We start from the raw sequence: 23,305 nt of genomic DNA, 5'->3' as shown, positions 1-23,305 counted from the left end.
AAAGAGACATAACACAAAAACTGGCAAGGCTCTTCACAAAGTGCATTAGAAAAGGTATGACGCCTAAGCAGTGGAATAATGCAATCATAGTTTTGCTGCATAAGAAAGGAGATAAATCAGAAATTGGAAATTATAGACCAATTAGCTTGTTATCCCACATCTACAAGTTGTTCACAAGGGTCGTTACTAACAGATTAGAAAGAATACTTGATGAGAATCAACCGAAAGAGCAAGCTGGCTTTAGGACAGGATTTTCAACTATGGATCACCTTCACATAATATCACAGCTAATGGAGAAAGCAAATGAATATAAAACACCATTATACCTGGCATTTGTGGATTATGAAAAGGCATTTGACTCCATACAGCATAAGACAATGTTTCGGTCACTGGAAAGACAAGGCATTGATACCCCATATATTATGATTTTGAAGAAAATATATGAGAGTGCTACCTCCTTTATTAGACTAGACAAAGACAGTAGGAAATTTAAAATTGAGAAAGGAGTTTGACAAGGAGACACAATATCTCCGAAGCTGTTTACTGCTGCCCTTGAGGAAGCTTTCAGAAGACTAGACTGGTCGCAGAAAGGAGTCAATGTGAATGGAGAAGTACCTAAACCATTTATGATTTGCAGATGACATTGTGGCCATAAGCCACAATCCCCAAGAATTAGAGGAAAATCTTATTCGGTTATGCAGAGTTAGTATTTTGGACTAAAGATGGATATGGCTAAAATAAAAGTAATGATGAACAAGTATGCCACGGAAAGGAAAATAATGATTGAAGGAGCAGTAATTGAAAAGGTGGAGTCATATACTTATCTGGGACAAGTTATTAGCTGTAATACTGATAAATGGCTGGAAGTCAAGTAAAGAATAAATTTTGGATGGATAGCATTCAGGAAATATAGTCACATACTGAAGAGCAATATCCCAGTTTGTCTGAAACGAAAAATAATGAACCAATGTATACTCCCCACCATGACTTATGGAAGTGAAACTTGGGCACTCACCAAAAGAATGGAAGAGAAGCTGAGAATTACACAGCGAAGAATGGAACAAATTATATTGGGAATCAGACTGTTAGATAAGAAGAGAAACACATGGATTAGGCAGCAAACTCAAGTAAAGGACATTCTTATCAAAACTAAAGAACTAAAATGGTCTTGGGCAGGACACATAGCTCGAAGATATGATGACAGATGGACTAAGAAAATAACAGAATGGTATCCAAGAGGAGCTAGAAGAAAACCTGGAAGACAAAGGCGGAGATGGATAGATGAAATTCATGAGTTTGTGGGTAGTAAATGGATGGCCAGTGCTCAAAACAGAAGGAACTGGAAATTTGCTGGAGAGGCCTTCATCCTGCAGTGGATCGAAAATGGCTGATGATGATGATTGGGAAAAGTTCCCTATACCCATAGCTTCTCCATTCAATGTTCTCTGTTGATTGCTAAGTAATTGCCATACTCTAGGTGAAATTTCAGGTCAGCACAATCCATTTGGTGGATTGTGCTGACCTGGCTTTAGAGTTATATCTTACTGTAAATTTACTGTTCAGTTCTTCTTTAGTCATGGAACCTTGGAAATTATTTTCATTAACTTCAGCAATGATATAACTTTTGGTCTCATTGTCAATATCAAAGATAATAATGTTTGGGCCCCCTTATTTTGAGATTGTTCATATTCAGGCCCATCTCATTTACTTTAGGATTATCCCTGATTTTGTCTGCATCAGCCTTGGTTGGTGTCTTAATTACCAGACTAGTCTGTCTGGTTTTTCTGATTTTGATTGACTTAACTAGGTACCCATAGACTGGAGATGTGCAAATGTAACCCCAATTCACAAAGGAGGATCAAAGGCTGACACAAGTAATTATAGACCTGTTAGTTTAACTTCTATTCCACGTAAATTAATGGAGGCACTGGTTAAAGAAGCACTGCAGGATCATCTAGACAAGAATTCAGTTATAGCTCAGACGCAGCATGGTTTTGTTAAGGGCAGGTCTTGCCTGACCAATTTGATTGGATACTATGATGTAGTCACAAAAGAACTGGATGCAGGGAATAACTTTGATATTATATATTTGGATCTTAGAAAGGCTTTTGATACTGTTGCACATGGAAGACTGCTGCACCAATTGGAGCAGTGTGGCATTGGAGGTAATTGCTGCTATGGATAAGGGGATGGTTGAGTGGCAGAAGACAGAGAGTCTTCTGCCACTCAACCATCCCCTTATGGGACACTGCTCAACGTGGACCAGTGTTATTAGTGGAGTTCCTCAGGGTTCAGTGTTGGGTCCATTGTTGTTTTCGGTGTTTATGAATGATATTGATGATGGGATATCAAGTTTAATGTCCAAGTTTGCAGATGATACAAAGGTTGGCAGGGTTGTTAAGGACACTACTGACGCTATGCTGCTGCAACAGGATCTGGAAAGGTTGAACAGATGGGCTGAGAGGTGGCAAATGAAGTTTAACATTGACAAATGTAAAGTACTACATATGGGAAACAGTAACCCCAGAGCAACGTATCAACCCTGCGGTACTACACTGACAGTGGTGGAGAATGAAAAGGACCTGGGGGTAATTGTGCAGGCAGATATGAAGTTCTCTGAGCAGTGCAGACGAGCTGCAAGAGTAGCTCATGGTGTATTGTCAATGATATACAGGAATTTTTCTAGCAGGGATAAGGAGGTGATTATTCCCTTGTATAAGGCAATGGTTAGGCCACATCGTGTGAGTACTGTATACAGGTCTGGAGGCCTCATTTCAAGAAGGATGTAGAGCTGCTGGAACGGGTACAGAGAAGGGCAACAAGATTAGTGAATGGAACAAAGGGTTGCTCTTACGAAGAAAGGCTTAAGTATTGCAAATTACAGAGTCTGGAGACTAGGCACCGGCGAGGTGATCTGATAGAGGTGTATAAGGCTTTGAATGGTTTGAGCATGCTCAATGCCAATGGGATTCTTCATCTTGCTCAGAATAATCACCTCAGAGGGCATAAATTCAAATTGAGGAAGGACGGATGTCGGATAGATCTGCGGAAATTTGCCTTTGGCCAGCGGGTGGTTGGTTGGTGGAACCGACTTCCATCACTTGTTGTTGAAGTTGATAGCCTAAACAAATTTAAAGCTCAACTGGACAGGTATTTCGAACGAACGGAGGGGTGAAATGGGAGTGGTGTGTGTTTTTTTTTTTTTTTTTGGCTGATGCTGAATAAGTTGTACACGTTGGCACTAATAATATTAAGAGTAGGAGACCGGCAGAATTACTTAACAAGTACAGGTCACTGTTGAACAAAAGCCGAGAATTAGGGTTGAATTTGAAAGTGTCTGCAATTCTGCCCAGACATGATAGGAGGGAGTATATGATGAGAGCCTTGTCGATCAATTCGGCCCTGGAAAGATTGTGCAAGGCTCAAGGGGTAGAATTTTTTTCAGCCTGGACTGTACTTGTTAACAGGAGAGATTGCTTCTACAGGGATGCAATACACTTAAATAGAAAGGGTGCAAGAATATTTGCTGATGCTATCGAGGCAGTGTTAGGTGGGTCGGAAAACTGCTAGCTTGGGAGGAGACAAAGACCAATAGATTGACAGTAGCCACTGGCAGAGGTGAAAGAGATTCTTGCACTGCTTCTATTAGAATGAGCAGAAGCCTGAAAAACAAGATGCATGGTATTTCAGAGACTGCTGGGAGCCATTGCGGTACAAGTAAACACATGGGTTGTGTTATGGTAGCTAAGAATAGAACAGGTGCAGGTATACTTGCGTGTACACGAATGCTAGGAGTTTAGTAAATAAATTTGATGAATTTGAGGTATTGCTCAAAACATCAAAGGCAGATACTGTTGGGATATCAGAGACGTGGTGTCACACAGATATAAGGGATGCAGAACTGCAATTTGGGGAGTACAACGTCTACAGAAAGGATAGGAAGGGGGGAGGGGTTATGCTATTAGTTAAGAAACACATAAAAACCAAGGAAGTGAAGCCAGTCGACATTGCTGGACAGTGCAGTGTTGAGTGAGTTTGGTGTGACATAAGCATTGGGAGATCAAAATTGAGAGTAGGAGTGTGCTATAGGCCTAATGACTCTGATGAGTATAATAAGGAACTGTACAGGGAAATAGAGTGGGCCAGTAAATCAGAGAGTCTTATAATGGGAGATTTTAATTTCCCAGATATTGACTGGAATTTGGGGGCTGGTTACTCACACACTAGCAGGGCTTTTGTGGATTTATTGGATGATTGTTTTCTACATCAGCATGTTCGGGAGGCAACTAGAGGGAGTAATACTCTTGATTTGATTATCAGCAGTGATTTTTCATGCATTAAGAATCTGCAGATAAATGAACCACTAGGTGGCAGTGATCACAGTGTGCTGAAGTGGGATTTACTCAAGGAGGTAACTACCATTAGGGGTAAAGGGAAGGGTTATTGCTTCCGTAAAGGTGACTACGAGGGACTGAGACAGTATTTAAATTCTATACAGTGGGACCATCTGATGATGTTACCAACAGCAAATTCAAAATGGGAAGCATTCAAAGAACTTATCTTGGAAGCTACTAGGCTTTACATAACAACTAAGAAATATTGTTCAAGGTTTAGGCCAAAATGGATGTCAGATGAACTAATGAGGCATATGGCAGAGAGGAAAAATGCATGGGATACTTACAAATTAACACATGACACAGAAGCCTATGATAGATACAAGTTGATATGCAACAAAGTTACAAAGGAGGTTAGGCAGGCGAAGGCAGATTACGAGAAATCCTTGGCAAGGGATGCAAAGAAAAACAGCAAAGAGTTCTTTACTTATGTAAACTCTAGAAGGAAGGGGATGAATCAGATTGGTCCACTTGATATTGATGGGTCAACTGTTGATGATCCTGCTCAGGTAGCTAACAAACTAAATGAATATTTTGCATCGACATTCACACATGAGGAGTTATTCAGCAAGGGGAATGCCAGAGGTGTATTCAACTCTAGCAGTAAGCTACAGAATCTTGAAATAACTGGGAGTAAAGTGGAGGAGAAACTGTTGAAGATAAACACAAGAAAGGCACCCGGGGTGGATGGGATCTATCCAGTTATATTAGAGGAGGCAGCAAAGGAAGTAAGCAAACCCTTAGCCATAATTATGAGAGCTTCCTTGGACTCAGGGGAGGTACCCATAGACTGGAAATGTGCAAATGTGACCCCAATTCACAAAGGAGGATCAAAGGCTGACACAAGTAATTATAGACCTGTGAGCTTTACTTCTGTTCCAGGAAAATTAATGGAGGCACTGGTTAAAGAAGCACTGCAGGATCATTTAGACAAGACTTCAGTTATAGCTCAGACACAGCATGGTTTTGTTAAGGGGAAGTCTTGCCTGACCAACTTGATTGGATACTATGATGCAGTCACAAAAGAACTGGATGCAGGGAATAACTTTGATATTATATACTTGGATCTTAGAAAGGCTTTTGATACTGTTGCACGTGGAAGACTGCTACACAAATTGGAGCAGTGTGACATTGGAGGCAAATTGCTGCTATGGATAAAGGGGTGGTTGAGGGGGAGAAGACAGAGAGTGGTAATCAATGGACACTGCTCATCGTGGACTAATGTTATTAGTGGAGTCCCTCAGGGCTCAGTGTTGGGTCCATTATTGTTTTCTGTATTTATAAATGATATTGATGATGGTATATCAAGTTTAATGTCCAAGTTTGCAGACGATACAAAGGTTTGGCAGGGTTGTCAAGGACACTACTGACACTATGCTGCTGCAACAGGATCTGGAAAGGTTGAGCAGATGGGCTGAGAGGTGGCAAATGAAGTTTAACATTGACAAATGTAAAGTACTACACATGGGAAACAGCAACCCCAGAGCAACGTATCAACTCTGTGGTACTACACTGACAGTGGTAGAGAATGAAAGGGACTTGGGGGTGGTTGTGCAGGCAGATATGAAGTTCTCTGAGCAGTGCAGACGGGCTGCAAGAGTAGCTCATGGAGTATTGTCAATGGTATACAATAATTTTTCCAGCAGGGATAAGGAGGTGATTATTCCATTGTATAAGGCAATGGTCAGGCCACACCTAGAGTACTGTATACAGGTCTGGAGGCCTCATTTCAAGAAGGATGTAGAGCTGCTGGAACGAGTACAGAGAAGGGCAACAAGATTAGTGAATGGAACAAAGGGGTGCTCTTACGAAGAAAGGCTTAAGTTTTGCAAATTACAGTGTCTAGAGACTAGGCACCAGCGAGGTGATCTGATAGAGGTGTATAAAGCCTTGAATGGTTTAAGCATGCTCAATGCTGATGGGATTCTTCCTCTAGCTCAGAAAAATCACCTGAGAGGGCATAAATTCAAATTGAGGAAAGACAGATGTAGGATAGACGTGCGAAATTTGCCTTTAGCCAGCGGGTGGTTGGTTGGTGGAACAGACTTCCATCCCTTGTGGTGGAGGTTGATAGCCTAAATAAGTTTAAGGCTCAGCTGGACAGGTATTTTGAACGAACAGAGGGGTGAAGTGGAAGTGGGTTTTTTTTTTTTTTTTTTGGCTGATGCTGCATAAGCTTGCTTTCTTGCATCAAATGCCTCTACTAATGCTAATGCTAAGCTTGCTTTCTTGCATCATATGCCTCTACTAATGCTAATGCTAAACTCATTTTCCAAATTTTTTTGTGATGGTTCGTTTTATGGTTTTCAAAAGGTCTTAAGATGTGGTTATCTTAAAATAACCACATTTTCATTTTTAGCCTGTTTAGGTGGAGCTTCTTGCTTTCTAGATTTATTGGAAATCTTGTTATTGTTTAATACTTGTACGTAACATTGAGTTTGTTGCTTCTGTCTTTCAATTTCTCTCTCTTTTTTGTTCTTAAACTTTGTTTTTCTATCTGCAGGTCAGTCACTGCACTTTCAAGTATTGTCCAGTACTGAATTATTTTATCTGTAGTGTGGCAGTTATCCTGCTTGTTTTTTTTTTTTTTTTTTTTTTTTTTTTTTGTCATTAAGTGCTCAAGTTTGAGCCCAGTCATGATTTTTAATTTTAACCTTTTCATGGCGCACTATAACCTTGCTGTTTTTGCGCCACAAAAATCAAAATCAAATCAACTAGTCATGATAATTTTAACCAGGGTAGTTCCAGCTGCCTGGGAGAAAGTATCTATGTCCTCTATATTTATTCCACAGATTCCTGGGTATTTTCCTCAGCAATCTGCCCAATTCAGAGATGCCATGTAGCACCTTAAACTGTCAAAGTCCCATTCTGAAGTTAAAACCTGTGCCTCTACCTATAACTGCTGCAACATCTTTCGTCATCTTCCAACTGATGATTGCATGATCACTTCCTGACAATGGTTCCTGTACTTTAAGCCCTGTGATATCATCTGATTTGTTAGTAATGATGAGGTCAAGAATATTCTCACCCCTAGTACTTTCTCTAACATGCTGGAATAAATAATATCTAGTTTATGTAAAAAAAAAATTTCCCCATGGTGAGTTTTCCTCTTACTTATTCTAATCAATCTGGGGCAGATTAAAGTCACTTATAATAAGACATTCACACTTGCTTTCCCATTCCATCTGCATGTAAAGACTCTCGTCATACTCTTCACAATCTTCTGGTCTATAGCTTACTCGCACTCATTGTTCCTTTGCTTCCAACTAACTCACACCACACACAGATTCTGTACTGGCAGATGTTACTTCAGTCATGGCACAAGCTCTTTTTTGCATTCATGCTGCTTTTGATAAGAAGCATGACCCCTTCACCCCATCTTCCCTATATACATTATATATATAACATACTGGAGCTTGTCATCACCAATTTCCTTGTAGCACCACATTTCTGTTATTCCTATTATATCAACATTACTTGTCCTAACCAGGAGTTCAAATGAAATGAATTAAAAAATTCGTTTCATTTGAGTGACTTGGATTTTTTTTTTTTCCCTCCTTCATCTGCCAAAAGGAATTGATCGCTTGCCTTATAATTCTGTAATAAAATGCTAATAAATAAAACGAATTAAAAATTTAATATTTTAATTTAGCTCGTGAAATATTGTTGAATATGTAGTAGTAGTAGTGGCATGTGATGCAAGAAAGCAAATGTATGAGCTTATGCAGCATCAGCCAAAAAAAAAAAAAAAAAATCACACCATTCTCTCCAAATGCCTGTCCAGTTCCTCCTTAAATTTATTCAACCTATCAACTTCCACAACGACAGATGGAAGTTTGTTCCAGCAATTAACCACCCGCTGGCTAAAGGAAAATTTTCGCACATCTATTCTACATCTGTCCTTTCTTAATTTGAATTTATGCCCCCTTAGGTTCGTAATCGGAACAAGTGGAAGGATCCCATCAGAATTCAGCATGCTCAACCCATTTAAGGCCTTATATACCTCAATCAGATCACCGCGCAGGTGCCTAGTCTCCAGCCACTGCAATTTGCAGAACTTAAGCCTCTCTTGGTAAGAGGATCCCTTCATTCCCCTCACCAATCTTGTTGCCCTTCTCTGTACACGCTCAAGTAAATCTACATCCTTCCTAAAATGAGGCCTCCAGACCTGTACGCAGTACTCAAGCCGTGGCCTGACCATTGCCTTATACAGAGGGATAATCACCTCTTTTTCCCTGCTAGCAAAATTCCTATATATCATTGACAAAACCCCATGACCTGCCCTGGCAGCCTGTCTGCATTGCTCAGAAAACTTCATATCTGCCTGCACAATTACTCCCTGGTCTTTTTCATTTTCTACCACCTTAAGTGTAGTACCACACAGTTGGTACGTTTCTCTGGGGTTACTTCTACCCATATGTAGTACTTTGCATTTGTCAAGGTTAAACTTCAGTTGCCACTTCTTAGCCCATCTGCCCAAATTATCTAGATCCTGTTGCAGTAGCACACTGCTATTACTGTCATTAACAACCCTGCCAACCTTTGTATCATCTGCAAACTTCGACATTAAGCCTGATATACCTTCATCAATATCATTGATAAATATACAAAACAACAGTGGACCTAAAACCGAACCCTGTGGGACTCCACTAATAACATTAGTCCAAGAAGAGCAGCACCCATTGATTACCACCCTCTGTCTTCTAGCACTTAACCATCCTTTTATCCATTGTAGCAACTTACCCTTAATACCATTCTGCTCCAATTTGTACAATAGTCTTCCATGCGCAACAGTGTCAAAAGCTTTCCTGACAAAAATTCAGCCATTTTATTGACAACACTCCTGAAATTTCTGTAGACACAGTTGAGACTAAGTAATCTTCCATAGTTTACTACATTGACACTCCCCTTGAAATTATTTAGATTTTTATCCCAAGCTTTATCTTCTCCTTCATTTGAAACATTGCTACCCTCAGAACATATTATCAACATCAGCTGTTGTGGCAGCAAACAAGAATTCAGGAGGTGAGTGCAAGCATTCCTTTGACCATAAATGTGGATCTAAAGGGTAATTTAAATCCACATTTATCTGATATATCATCAGATAAATGTGGATCTAAATTACTCTTCTCCCCATTACTAGCAATTTCCCTGAACCCTTCGGGTATGCTCAATGAAGGTCTTAATGAAGGTATATTACTGGCAAAAATTCTTACACCTCTTTTGTTCAAATCAATACCATCGCTACAAAATAGATTCCTTCTACCTACAAATGCAGGCCATGCTGATAAAAAAATTTCCACCTTGCAGATTCCCTCAAGTCTCGAGTTAATCCACAAGGATTTTATCATATAATCCCTTCTATCGGATATGGGTAGAATTGCAGAATACCATAGTCTTGGGTATTGCCACACAAATTCATTGCTCAATTCATTGAAGTGGGCAGCTGTGAGCCTGATGGGCCCCCATTTTAATTACTTTGAGAGAGTCAACCTTAGAATTATACTTTTGGTAATGACCGCTCTTATACCATATGAATAGTGAATATTAAGATTTATTCAGTTAATAACATTAAATGATGTTTCAGGAACCATACTGGTACCTATCAGGTTCCCAAAGCATCAACTTAATAATAAGAATTTTGTAATGAACTGAATAAACTATTTTAATATTCATGTGGTATAAGAGTGGTTATTATGAAAAGTATAATTCTATTGAAAATCACTATGTAACGTCCTTCCCCAACTATATGAGAATCCACCTTATTTTTCAAACTCTCATAAATGCCCATCAAAAGTATATTACAGTAGTTAAATAAATATTGTTAAGATGGAAAAGTGCACTTTTTTATTGTTAAACTACACATTTGAGTAATTATCATTGTAATAGTAAACTTATAAAAATGTATTATTTGCAGCACTTGGTTGAAACTACAAGTAGTGTTTTGGAACCCAAATATAAGGAACATTGGGAAAGTATTGCTTCAAGAACTGGAAAAGGACCTGAGCATCTACTTCTTAACATGGGGAATTACATAAATAAAATTGTTAATCATCAGAAGGATACATTTACAAGACCATTTGAAGTTGTTTCAAAAAATGTAGGTGAGTATTTTTATATATTTCAACTATCATAGATATATTCTTTATGTTTCTGCACTGAGAAGCATAAAGATGTCCTTTTTTTTATAACTTCTGTATTCTTTGATATTTGATGATTATTGGCATATACTTCATTACTAATTGAAAGTTAGTTGAAAATTATTTGTCTTCTCTTTTTCTCTGTAGAATTAAGTAACATCTATTACTAGTTATTTTTAGTAACTAATTCAGTTGATATAATTAATGTAGGACTCTTTGGTTAGTGTTACTTTTACTACTTGCAAAATGATGGAAGTAAAGTTTGTATATAGCATCAGTTCATAAAAAAATTCTCAAAATTATAATCATAGAATTCCACATTGATTTTTATCTTACTTTCTGAAAATAGAATACATGCTTATATCACCTTATAAGGAAATGATATCTGCATGTACCACTTCTATTATTTTTTGTATTTACAGTCCAGTGTGAACCAAACTTACAGTGTGGATAAGCAATACTGAAAAATCTGTAGCCAAGTGAGGTGAGGCACATGTGCCTTGAGTGACTGGGGTTCAAGCCCATGTTTTTTATTTGCTCTATCTGAACTCCTCTGACCATGTGGTCATTCGGGAGTATAAACAGAAAATTTATTTATTTATTAACCCTGATGAGTATTTTTAATTTCAGTGTGCTTTCTTGTAACAAATTATAATCTCCATCCATTTAGAACTAATACATTTGCAATATGATTCAGATCACAATTTACAGTGAGTAAAATAATCCCAGGATACATTCACAGATGTATTTTTATACATCTGTGAGTAGGCTGTTTCCCTTCCTTATCCAGAAACACCTGGAAAGTCTTGCTGGATCTCCTGAGACAGTCAAGAGACTTCAATCAGGAGACCTACTAGTAGAAAGTATAAAATGCAGACATTCAGAGCATCTTCTAAAACTTACAAATTTTTCTGGAATTCCAGTAAAGTCCCCAAGCAACCTTAAACACATAAAAAGGTGTTATATCTATCTGCAATCTATTGAATGTCACAGAAGAGGAGAATGACTCAAGAGCAAAATGTAATTGCAGTCGAAAGAAATCACTATTAAAAAGGACTATTAAAAGTCACCATTATTACCTCAAACCTACCCTAATCAATAAAATGAGTAATCTTCTTTGCCCATTCAATCCTACACTCCTGATCCCCTGAGATGCTATAAGTGCAAAACGTATGGCCTCTCAAATGGCATGCAGAGGAAACCCAGCTTGTTCCAACTGTGGGTCCTCCAATCACACTCAAGTGATTGTTTGGCAACAGAAATGACCAACCCCAAATGTAAAGGCAGTCATCCTGCTTACTCTAGGACATGTGACAGCTGAAAAACTGAGAAAAAAAATTGTAAAATGTAAGATTTTACAATTTATAAAAATAAAGTAAGCTTACAAGAAGCAAGGAAATTAATTGCTCCCACTATGACACAACATACCTACACCAGGATTGTGCAAAAATATCAATCAGTGGCCACCCAAACTGATGTTACAGTCTCTTCAAACACTTCAATCTCCGACTGGGCTCGGACTGTTCTCTCTCAGAAACAGTCCAATATCTAAGCAGCTGAACCAGGTAAGCAATACTGCTATTACATTACCAGTGACATCTCCTCCTCTTCCTCCAATAATTGCTACTGCATCAAATAACTGAAGTTTGAATTTAAAAAAGAGTATTCAGGACACATCCATGGGTAAAATTGACTCATCCAGACAGGAAGACCCTATCCTAGAAATATATGTGGAAGAAGATATGGACTACTTCATAAAAAAAAAGACAAACCGAAACCTGAACACCATAAGCCAGCCACATTAAAAATGCAGTCAGATACAGCTTCTTTTACTGAATACTAGTAATGGCTCATATTTTACAGCAGAAGATTTTGTAGCAACACTGAAGCTATTCAAGACTTAATTAACTGCTCCTCTCCAGTTGCCTTCTGTCTACAGGAAGCCTATTTAACTTCTCAAATTTCTATTGCCATAAAAAACTATTCTATCTAGACAAGATCATGTAGATCTATCTTCTATCTAGACAATATCACGATACATCAAATTCTGCCTTTGGGGGTGTGGTCACGGCAAGAGTGAAACTTGAAAAAAACTGAGAGAAAGGTATAGCAATTTGTGGCAGAGACCTAAATGCATGTCAAGATGTATATAAATTATCAGGTGATATAGATGCCTATTGTAGATATAAACTAGTCTGCAATCAAGTCACAAAGGAGATTAGGCAAGCTAAGATAGAATACAAGAAGCATGTGACAAAGAATGTAAAGAAAAGCAGCAAAGACTCCTTTACTATATAAACAGTAGGAAGAAGGGGTATTAAATCACATTGTTGTGCTAGATATGAATGGATTAAAGTCGATGATCATGCTCAGGTTGCTGATAAACTGAATGTATATTTGCATCTACATTTACATATGACACGAGAAAAAATTTTTTGGGATGGGGATGCCAGCAGTGAGCCAAATTCTGGTAGGGAGTTGGATGATTTTGTGATAACTGAGAGGAAAGGTGGAGGAAAAATAATTGAAGTTAAATTTAAAAAAAAACACTCACTGGGTTGGTTGATATCTATTCAATTTTATTAAAGGAGACAGCAAAAGAAGTAAGCAAACCAGGTGAGATCCCTGTGGACTGCAGATGTGCAAATATATCCCCAATTCAGAAAGGGGAATAAGACGGTGACATGATTATTACAGATCTGTTAGCTTAACTTCTGTTTAAGGGTAAATAATGGAGTTACTGGTTACAAAAAAAGTAACGCTAGTCCATCTAGTATATCTAGACAGGAAGGAAGTTGAACTACAGTCACAGCATTGATCTGTCAAGGTTGAATCTTGTTTGATCAATCTCATTGGATACTATGACACAGTAGCAAACAAATTGCATGCAAATAATAATTTTAATATCATAGTACTTAGATTTCAGAAAATTTTTGCTACAGTTGAAGAAAAAAGACTGCTATACAAACTGGAGCAGTGTGGCATTAAAGGCAAGTTATTGTTATAGCACTAACTTTAGTAGAGGCATATGGTGCAGGAAAGAAACCTTATATAGCATCAGCCAAAAAAAAAAAAAAAAACTCTTCCCATTTCACCCATCCATTTACTCCAAAGGTTTGTCTAATTCAGCCTTTAATTTATTTAAGCTGTCAACTTCCACAACGACAGATGGATATTTGTTCCAGCAATCAACCACCCGCTGGCTAAAGACAATTAACGCACATTTAGCACATTTCATTGCATTAGCATTAGCATTAGTAGAGGCATTTGATGCAAGAAAGCAAGCTTATGCAGCATCAGCCAAAAAAAAATAAATAAATAAAAAATAACCACTTCCACTTCACCCCTCTGGTCGTTCGAAATACCTGTCCAGCTGAGCCTTAAACTTATTTAAGCTATCAACTTCCACGACAAGGGATGGAAGTCTATTCCACCAACCAACCACCCGCTGGCTAAAGGCAAATTTGCTCACGTCTATCCTACATCTGTCTTTTCTCAATTTGAATTTATGCCCCCTCAGGTGATTATTCTGAGCAAGAGCAGGAATCCCATCAGCATTGAGCATGCTCAAACCATACAAGGCTTTATACACCTCTATCAGATCACCTCGCTGGTGCCTAGTCTCCAGACACTGTAATTTGCAAAACTTAAGCCTTTCTTCATAAGAGCACCCCTTTGTTCCATTCACGAATCTTGTTGCCCTTCTCTGTACTCGTTCCAGCATCCCTACATCCTTCTTGAAATGAGGCCTCCACACCTGTATACAGTACTCTAGATGTGGCCTGACCATTGCCTTATACAAGGGAATAATCACCTCCTTATCCCTGCTAGAAAAATTCCTGTATATCATCGACAATACACCATGAGCTACTCTTGCAGCCCATCTGCACTGCTCAGAAAACTTCATATCTGCCTGCACAACCACCCCCAGGTCCCTTTCATTCTCTACCACTGTCAGTGTAGTACCACACAGAGTTGATACGTTGCTCTGGGGTTGCTGTTTCCCATATGTAGTACTTTACATTTGTCAATGTTAAACTTCATTTGCCACCACTCAACCTTTCCAGATCCTGTTGCAGTAGCATAGTGTCAGTAGTGTCCTTGACAACCCTGCCAACCTTCGTATTGTCTGCAAACTTGGACATTAAGCTTGATATACCATCATCAATATCATTTATAAATACAGAAAACAATAATGGTCCCAATACTGAACCCTGAGGGACTCCACTAATAACATTAGTCCACGATGAGCAGTGTCCATTGATTACCACTCTCTGTCTTCTCCCCCTCAACCACCCCTTTATCCATAGCAGCAATTTGTCTCCAATGCCACACTGCTCCAATTTGTGCAGCAGTCTTGCATATGCAACAGTATCAAAAGCCTTTCTAAGATTCAAATATATAATATCAAAGTTATTCCCTGCATCCAGTTCTTTTGTGACTGCATCATAGTATCCAATCAAATTGGTCAGGCAAGACTTCCCCTTAACATAACCATGCTGTGTCTGAGCTATAACTGAAGTTTTGCCTAGATGATCCTGCTGTGCTGCTTTAACTAGTGCCTCCATTAGCTTTCCAGGAACAGAAGTTAAACTAACAGGTCTATAATCACTTGTGTCGCCTTTTGATCCTCCTTTGAGAATTGGGGTCACATTTACACATCTCCAGTCCATGGGTACTTCCCCTGAGTCCAAGGAAGCTCTCATAATTATGGCTAAGGGTTTGCTTACTTCCTTTGCTGCCTCCTTTAATATAACTGGATAGATCCCATCCATCCCAGGTGCCTTTCTTGTATTCATCTTCAACTATTTCTCCTCCACTTTACTCTCAGTTATTACAAGATTCTCTAGCTTACTGCCAGAGTTGAATACACCTCTGGCATTCCCCTCGCTGAATAACTCTTTATGTGTGAATGTCGATGCAAAATATTCATTTAGTTTGTTAGCTACCTGAGCAGGATTATCAACAGTTGACCCATCGATATCAAGTGGACCAATCTGATTCATCCCCTTCCTTCTAGAGTTTACATAAGTAAAGAACTCTTTGCTGTTTTTCTTTGCATCCCTTGCCAAAGATTTCTCATAGTCTACCTTTGCCTGCCTAACCTCCTTTGTAACTTGGTTACAGATCAACTTGTATCTATCATAGGCTTCTGTGTCATATGTTAATTTGTAAGTATCCCATGCATTTTTCTTCTCTGCCATATGTCTCATTAGTTCATCTGACATCCACTTAGGCCTAAAGCTTGAACAATATTTCTTAGTTGGTATGTAAAGCCTAGTAGCTTCCAAGATAAGTTCTTTGAATGCTTCTCATTTTGAATTTGCTGTTGGTAACATCATCAGTTGGTCCCACTGTATAGAATTTAAATACTGTCTCAGTCCATCGTAGTCGCCTTTACGAAAGCAATAACCCTTCCCTTTACCCCTAATGGTAGTTACCTCTTTGAGTAAATCCCACTTCAGCACACTGTGATCACTACCACCTAGTGGTTCATTTACATGCAGATTCTTAATGCATGAAGAATCACTACTGATAATCAAATCAAGAGTATTACTCCCTCTAGTTGCCTCCCGAACATGCTGATGTAGAAAACAATCATCCAGTAAATACACAAAAGCTTTGCTAGTGTGTGAGTGACCAGCCCCCAAATTCCATTCAATATCTGGGAAATTAAAATCCCCCATTATAAGACTCTCTGATTTACTGGCCCACTCTATTTCCCTGTAGAACTTCTTATTGTACTCATCAGAGTCATTAGGCCTATAGCACACTCCTACTCTCAATTTTGATCTCCCAATGCTTATGTCACACCAAACTGACTCGACACTGCACTGTCCAGCAATGTCAACTGGCTTCACTTCCTTGGATTTTATGTATTTCTTAACTAATAGCATAACCCCTCCTCCCTTCCAATCCTGTCTATCCCTTCTGTAGACATTGTACTCCCCAAATTTCAGTTTTGCATTCCTTATATCTGTGTGACAACACGTCTCTGAAATCCTCACAATATCTGCCTTTGATGTTTTGAGCAATACCTCAAATTCATCAAATTTATTTACTAAACTTCTAGCATTGGTGTACACGCAAGTATAGATGCACCTGTTCTTTTTCTTAGCTATCCTAACGCAACCCATGTGTTTACTTGTACCCCAATGATTCCTAGCAGTCTCTGAAATATCCTGCATCTTATTTTCCAGGCTGCGGCTCATTCCAATAGAAGCAGTGCAAGAATCACTTTCACCTCTGCCAGTGGCTACTGTTAATCTATTAGTCCTTGTATCCTCCCCAATCTAGCAGTTTTCCGACCCACCTAACACTGCCTCGATAGCATCAGCAAACATTCTTGCACCCTTTCTATTTAAGTGTATCCCATCCCTGTAGAAGCAGTCTCTCCTGTTAACAAGTACAGACCAGGCTGAAAAAAATTCTACCCCTAAACTTCAAATTCAACTTCTGTTCAACTTCAAGAATTTCTCCTCCATTTGCTCTCAGTTATTACAAAATCATTTAACATTCTGTTGGAGTTTGTAAAGCTTCTGGCCTCCACTTCACTAAGAATCCCTCATGTGTGAATTTAGATGCAAAGTATTCATTCGTTATGTCAGCTACTTGAGCAGAATCATAACAAATCAGACCAATCTGATTCATCCTCTTCCTTATAGAGTTTACAAAAGTAAAGAAGTGTTTGCTGTTGATCTTTGCATCCTTTGCCAAATATTTCTCATAAAACTGCCTTCACTTGCCTAATCTCCTTTGAGATTTGATTGCAGACTAGCTTATATCTATGACAGGCATCTATCTCCTGATTTTTGTCCCATGCATTTTTCTTCTCTGCCACTAGTCTTATTAGTTCTTCTGACATCCGTTTAAGACTAAACCTTGAACAGTATTTCTTAGTTGGTATGAAAAGCCTAGTAGCTCAAGATTAATTCCTTGAATGCTTTCCATTTAGAATTTGCTGTTGGTAACATCATCAGTTGGTCCCATTGTATAGAATTTAAAAACTGTCTGAGACCACTATAGTCACTTTTTCGAAAGCAAAATCTCTTCCCTTTACCCTTGATGGTAGTGACATCTTTGAGTAACTCCCACATCAGTACATTGTGATCACTGCCACATAATGGTTCCTTGATCTGCAGATTCTTAATGCATATCTTAATCACTGCTGATAATCAGATCAAGAGTATTATTCCCATAGGTTGATTCTCCAACATGCTTCTATAGAAAACAATCATCCAATAAATCAACAAAAGTCTTGCTAGTGTGCAAGTGACCAACACACAAGTTCCAGTGAAGTGGCAAGTTAAAATACCCCATTATAAGGCAATCTGATTTACTGGACCACTCTATATTTCTCTGTACAATTGTTGTTGTACTCATCAGGGTCATTAGGCCTATAATGCACTCCTACTCTCAACGTTGCTTTCCCATTGCTTATGTCACACCAAACTGACTCAACACTGAACTGTCCACCCATCTCAACTGAATGCACCTCCTTAGATTTTGTGTTTCTTAACTAACAATATGACTCCATCCTCCGTGTACACAATGTACTGTACTCTCCAAATACCTATTCTACAATCCTTATATCTGTGTGGCACCACGGCTTTCATGTCTTGACCAACACCTCAAATTCATCAAATTTATTTACTCTACTCCTAGTATTGCCGTACATGCAAGTATACATGCTTCTGTTCTTATTCTTAGTTACTCTAACACAGCCCATTTATTTATTTGTTCTATGATGATGCCCAGCAGTTCTTGAAATCCCTAACACCTCATTTTCCAGGCTGCTGCTCATTCCAATAGAAACAGTGCAAGAATCACTTTCACCTCTATCTGCAGCTACTGTTAATCCATTAGTCTGTGAATCCCCCAAGCTCTCAGTTTTCTGACCCACCTAACATTGCCTTTATAGCATCAGCAAATATTCTTGCACCCTTAGTATTTAAGTGATCCCATCCCTGTAGAAACAGGGATGGGATCACTGTTAACAAGCAGAGACCACCCTAACAAAAATTCTACCACATGAGCCTTGCACAATCTCTCCAGAGCCAAATTGATTGACAAGGCTCTCATCATGTACTCCCTCTTATTGTGTCTGGGCAGAATTGCAGACATTTTCAAATTTAACCCTAACTCGCAACTTTTTTTCAATACTGGCCTGTACTTGGTAAGTAAATCCGTTGATCTCCTATTCTTAATGTCATTATAGTTAGTTAAGAGACACTTTAAATCTAAGGAAGTGCATCCAGTTGACATGTGTGGACAATGCAATGTTGAGTCAGTTCAGTGTGACATAAAAACTGGGAAAGGGAAAATGAGAGTAGGAGTGTGTTATAGACCTAATGACTCTGATGAGTACAATGAACAATTGTGCAGAGATATAGAGTAGGCCAGTAAATCAGAATGTCTTGTAATCAGGGATTTTAAATTTCCAGATATTGACTGGAACTTGTGGGTCACTCGCACTCTGGCAAGACTTTTGTGGATTTATTGAAGGACTGTTTTCTAGAGCAACATGTTTGAGGGGCAACCAGAGGGAATAATACTCTGGATACGATTATCAGCAGTGATTATTCATGTATTAAGAATTTGCAGATAAAGGAACCACTAGGTGAAAGTGATCACAGTGTATTGATGTGGGGTTAACTTAAAGATGTAACTACCATCAAGGGAAGGGTTTTTGTTTTCATAAAGATGATTTCTAAATGGTCTCAGATGGTTTCTAAATTCTATACAGTGGGATCAACTGATGATGTTAAAAACAGCGAATTCTAAATGAATTCCCTTCCAGGAAGCTACAAGGCTTTTCATACCAACTAAGAAATACTGTTCAAGGTTTAGACCTAAATGGATGTCAGATGAATTAATGAGGCTTGTGACAGAGAAGAAAATTGCAGATATAAGCAAGTCTGTAATCTATGACAGATATAAGCAATTCTGTAATCAAGTCACAAAGGAGGTTAGGAGGCAAAGGCTGATTACAAGAAATCCTTGGCAAAGGATGCAAAGAAAAACAACACAGACTTTTTCACTTATGTAAGCTCTAGAAGGAATGGGTGAATCAGATTGGTCCACTTGGTTGGTGGTTTGACTGATAATGATCCTGCTCAAATAGTTGACAAACTGAATGAGTATTTTGCACCTACATTCACACATGAGTTATTAAGGGAGGAAAATGCTAGAAGTTTATCAAACTGTAATAACTGAGAGCAAAGTGGAGGAGAAATGGTTGAGGTTAAACATAAGAAAGGCACTGGAGTGGATGGGATCTATCCAGTTGTATTAAAGGAGGCAGGAAAGGAAGTAAGCAAATCCTTATGAGAGCATCCTTGGACTCAGTGGAAGTCCCCACTGCCTGGAGATATGCTAATGTATCGCCAATTAACAAAGGGAGATATCTAACTGTGATACAAGTAATTACAGACAAGTTACTTTATCTTTACCTTTTTAGTTTAACTTCTGTTCCGGGGAAAATAATGGAGACACTAGTTAAAGAAGTGATTTAGGATCACCTAGACAAGACTGCAGTAATAATTCAAACACCAGATGGGTTTGTTAAGTGGAAGTTTTGTCTGGCCAATTTGATTGGATACTATGATGTTGTCTCAAAGGAACTGGATGAAAAAAATAATTTTGATATCATATACTTGGATTTCAGGAAAGCTTTTGATACTGTTGCTCATGGAAAACTGCTGTACAAATTGAAGCAGTGTGACATTATAGGCAAGTTGCTGCAATGGAGAAAGGGATGGTCAAGTGGGAGATGACAGAGTGTGGTAATAAATGGATAGTGCTCTACGTGGACTAATGTTATTAGTGGAGTCCCGCAGGGTTCGTTGCTAGTCCCATTGTTGTTTTATGTATTTATCAATGACATTGATGAAGGTATATCAGGCTTAATGTCCAAGTTTACAGATGATACAAAGGTTCGCAGGGCTGTTAATGACAGTAAAGACAGTATGCTACTGCAACAGGATCTAGAAAAGTTAGGCAGATGGGCTGAGATGTTGGAACTGAAGTTTCACATTGACAAATGCAAAGTACTGCATATGGGTAGTAGTATCCCAAGCAAAACATACCAACTGTATAGTACTGCACTCAGGGAAGTGGAAAATGAAAAAGACATGGGGTAATTGTGCAGTCAGATATGAAGTTCTCTGATCAGTGCAGATTGGCTGCCAGAGCAGGTCATGGAGTTTTTTCAATGATATAAGAATTTTGCTATGAGACACGGAGGTGATTATCCCTTTGTATAAGACAATGGTAAAGCCTTACCTTGCGTACTGCATACAAGTCTGGATGCCTCATTTCAGGAAGGATGTAGAGTTGCTAGATTGAGTACAGAGAAGGGCAACAAGATTGGTGAGAGGAACAAAGGAGTGCTCTTACCAAGAGAGGCTTAAGTACTGAAAGTTTCAGCATCTGGAGACTAGGCACCTGCAATATGATCTGATGGAGTGTATAAGGCCTTGAATGGTTTGAGCAGGCTGAATGCTGATGTGCTACTTCCGCTTGCTCAAATTAAGAACCTGAGGGGGCATAGAATCAAATTAAGGAAAGACAGTTATAGAATAGATGTGCAGAAGTTTGTCTTTAGCCAGCAGTAGTTGATTTCTGGAACAGACTTCCATCTTGTGTTGTGGAAGATGATAGCTTAAATAAATTATAAGGCTGAACTAGACAAACATTTGGAGTGACCGGATGGGTGAAATGGGAAGGGTTTTTTTTTTTGGCTGATGCTCTATAAGCTTGCTTTCTTGCATCATATGCCTCTACTAATGCTAATAAGTGCCGACATGTACAACAATATCACTTTTATGCTCTTTGAAAATGATATCTGCTCTCCAGTGTCATACCCTGGTCCTTTTCCAGCTATCCTATTTTGCACAATATATTTCCTGTCTCCCTGACAATTGAGTAATCGACAATAACTAACTCCTGTGTGACCAGTGCACTCTGCCCTGAAGATTGCTGCTGTGCTGCCTCATGCACAAGAGTTGGTGGGTCCTCCATTTTAATTCCTTTGGGGGCATCTACCCTACTCTTCAAACTCTCATATATGGCCATCAAAATGCTGAATTGGTGCTTAATTTCTTGACACTCAGCACCAAGACATCTACTGTGGTTGGATCATGTCCTGTTCCAGAAAACTCCTGTGTGACCAGTGCACTCTGCCCTGAAGATTGCTGCTGTGCTGCCTCATGCACAAGAGTTGGTGGGTCCTCCATTTTAATTCCTTTGGGGGCATCTACCCTACTCTTCAAACTCTCATATATGGCCATCAAAATGCTGAATTGGTGCTTAATTTCTTGACACTCAGCACCAAGACATCTACTGTGATTGGATCATGTCCTGTTACAGAAAGGTCCGCAAACATTTCACAAGACTCACATTTTTTTTTTTAGACTCTGATGCATTGGAGAATCGCCCACTTCAGTTCTACCCCGATGCACAGTACTCCGGCTACTTTGTACTTGTTGCTTTGCTGCTCTAATCTGAGGCATGATTTCTGTTTAAATGTGATTTAATTAATTAACAATGAAAATTAATAAGGTTAATAAATTTAATTGATTAATTGACTATACTATACTGTAATAAGCTAATTCAGTGATATGTATTACGCTACCTAGTTTTTTGTTATACCTTATGCCATCATGTTCGAGATATACTATCAAGTTATGTTATATGTAACGATTGCAATGTTAAATTCGTTATATCCTTAGCTAAATACAAAAGATATATGCCCAAAAAGTGATTAAAACCTTCAAACTACTTATTTATTACAATTAAAACTCTATTATTCTTCTGCGCTCAGTGATATGTATTACGCTACCTAGTTTTTTGTTATACCTTATGCCATCATGTTCGAGATATACTATCAAGTTATGTTATATGTAACGATTGCAATGTTAAATTCGTTATATCCTTAGCTAAATACAAAAGATATATGCCCAAAAAGTGATTAAAACCTTCAAACTACTTATTTATTACAATTAAAACTCTATTATTCTTCTGCGCTGCTGGTTACATGCTACAACTTCCTGCCAAAACAATGATACAATAGCGGTACGAGTAGTGAGTCATAACTTATAAAATCACTAGCTAAATTTAAAAAATAATCTAATGAATGCGACTCAAGAAGTCTTTAGATAATATGATGATTGAGTGGAAGAAGACAGAGAATGGTTATCAATGATCACTGCTCTTCTGCTCTTCACTTGACTAATGTTATTAGTGGAGTCCCTCCCCCTCAGAGTCGGAGTTGGACCTTTGTTATTTTCTGTATTTATTAAAGATATTGATGAAGGTATTTTAGTCTTAATGTCTAGGTTTGGAGATGACACAAAGGCTGTAATTTACAGTTTTGTAAATTACAGCATCTGGCTTGCAAGGAGATCTGATTGGATGTGTAGAAAATTGGCAGTGTGGATATTGAATCTTGTACTGTAGAGGTGGGTAATTAGGGTATGCTACTGCAATCAAATCAAGAAAAATTAGGCAGATGAGCTGAGGCATCTCCGTAGCCAGGTGGGAAGGGGCAGCAGTGTGTAGCACACACTTCTTGATTAGACCGGGGTTCGAGCCCATCACCACCAAATATGGAGGATGCGGAAAGGTCAGAGAATGACCACTGCATATACCGGAGCAATATGGCCTTAGTTGCTAATGCTCCTAAAAACCAAATAACAAACAACAAACAAAGCAGATGAGCTGAGAAATGGCAGTTTAATATTGACAAATGCAAGGTACTGCATATGAGTA

General features: G+C 38.7%; 1 protein-coding gene across 1 annotated transcript in view; it reads left to right on the top strand.

Annotated features, from left to right (window-relative positions):
- The window catches only part of LOC150078573 (protocadherin-like wing polarity protein stan), a 570,595-nt gene that overhangs the window by 363,653 nt on the left and 183,637 nt on the right, over positions 1-23,305 (top strand). Inside the window, exon 21 of the mRNA XM_090384617.1 lies at positions 10,312-10,498. Within this exon, the coding sequence (XP_090240743.1) occupies positions 10,312-10,498 (187 nt within the window). The remainder of the gene's footprint in view (positions 1-10,311; positions 10,499-23,305) is intronic.

This window comes from Mastigoproctus giganteus, chromosome 11, assembly GCF_048544385.1.
Source record: "Mastigoproctus giganteus isolate SK-2022 chromosome 11, ASM4854438v1, whole genome shotgun sequence".
In the NCBI taxonomy this organism is placed as follows: domain Eukaryota; kingdom Metazoa; phylum Arthropoda; class Arachnida; order Uropygi; family Thelyphonidae; genus Mastigoproctus; species Mastigoproctus giganteus.
The sequence above is the reverse complement of the archived record's forward strand: the minus strand, read 5'-3'. Positions and strand labels throughout refer to the sequence as shown.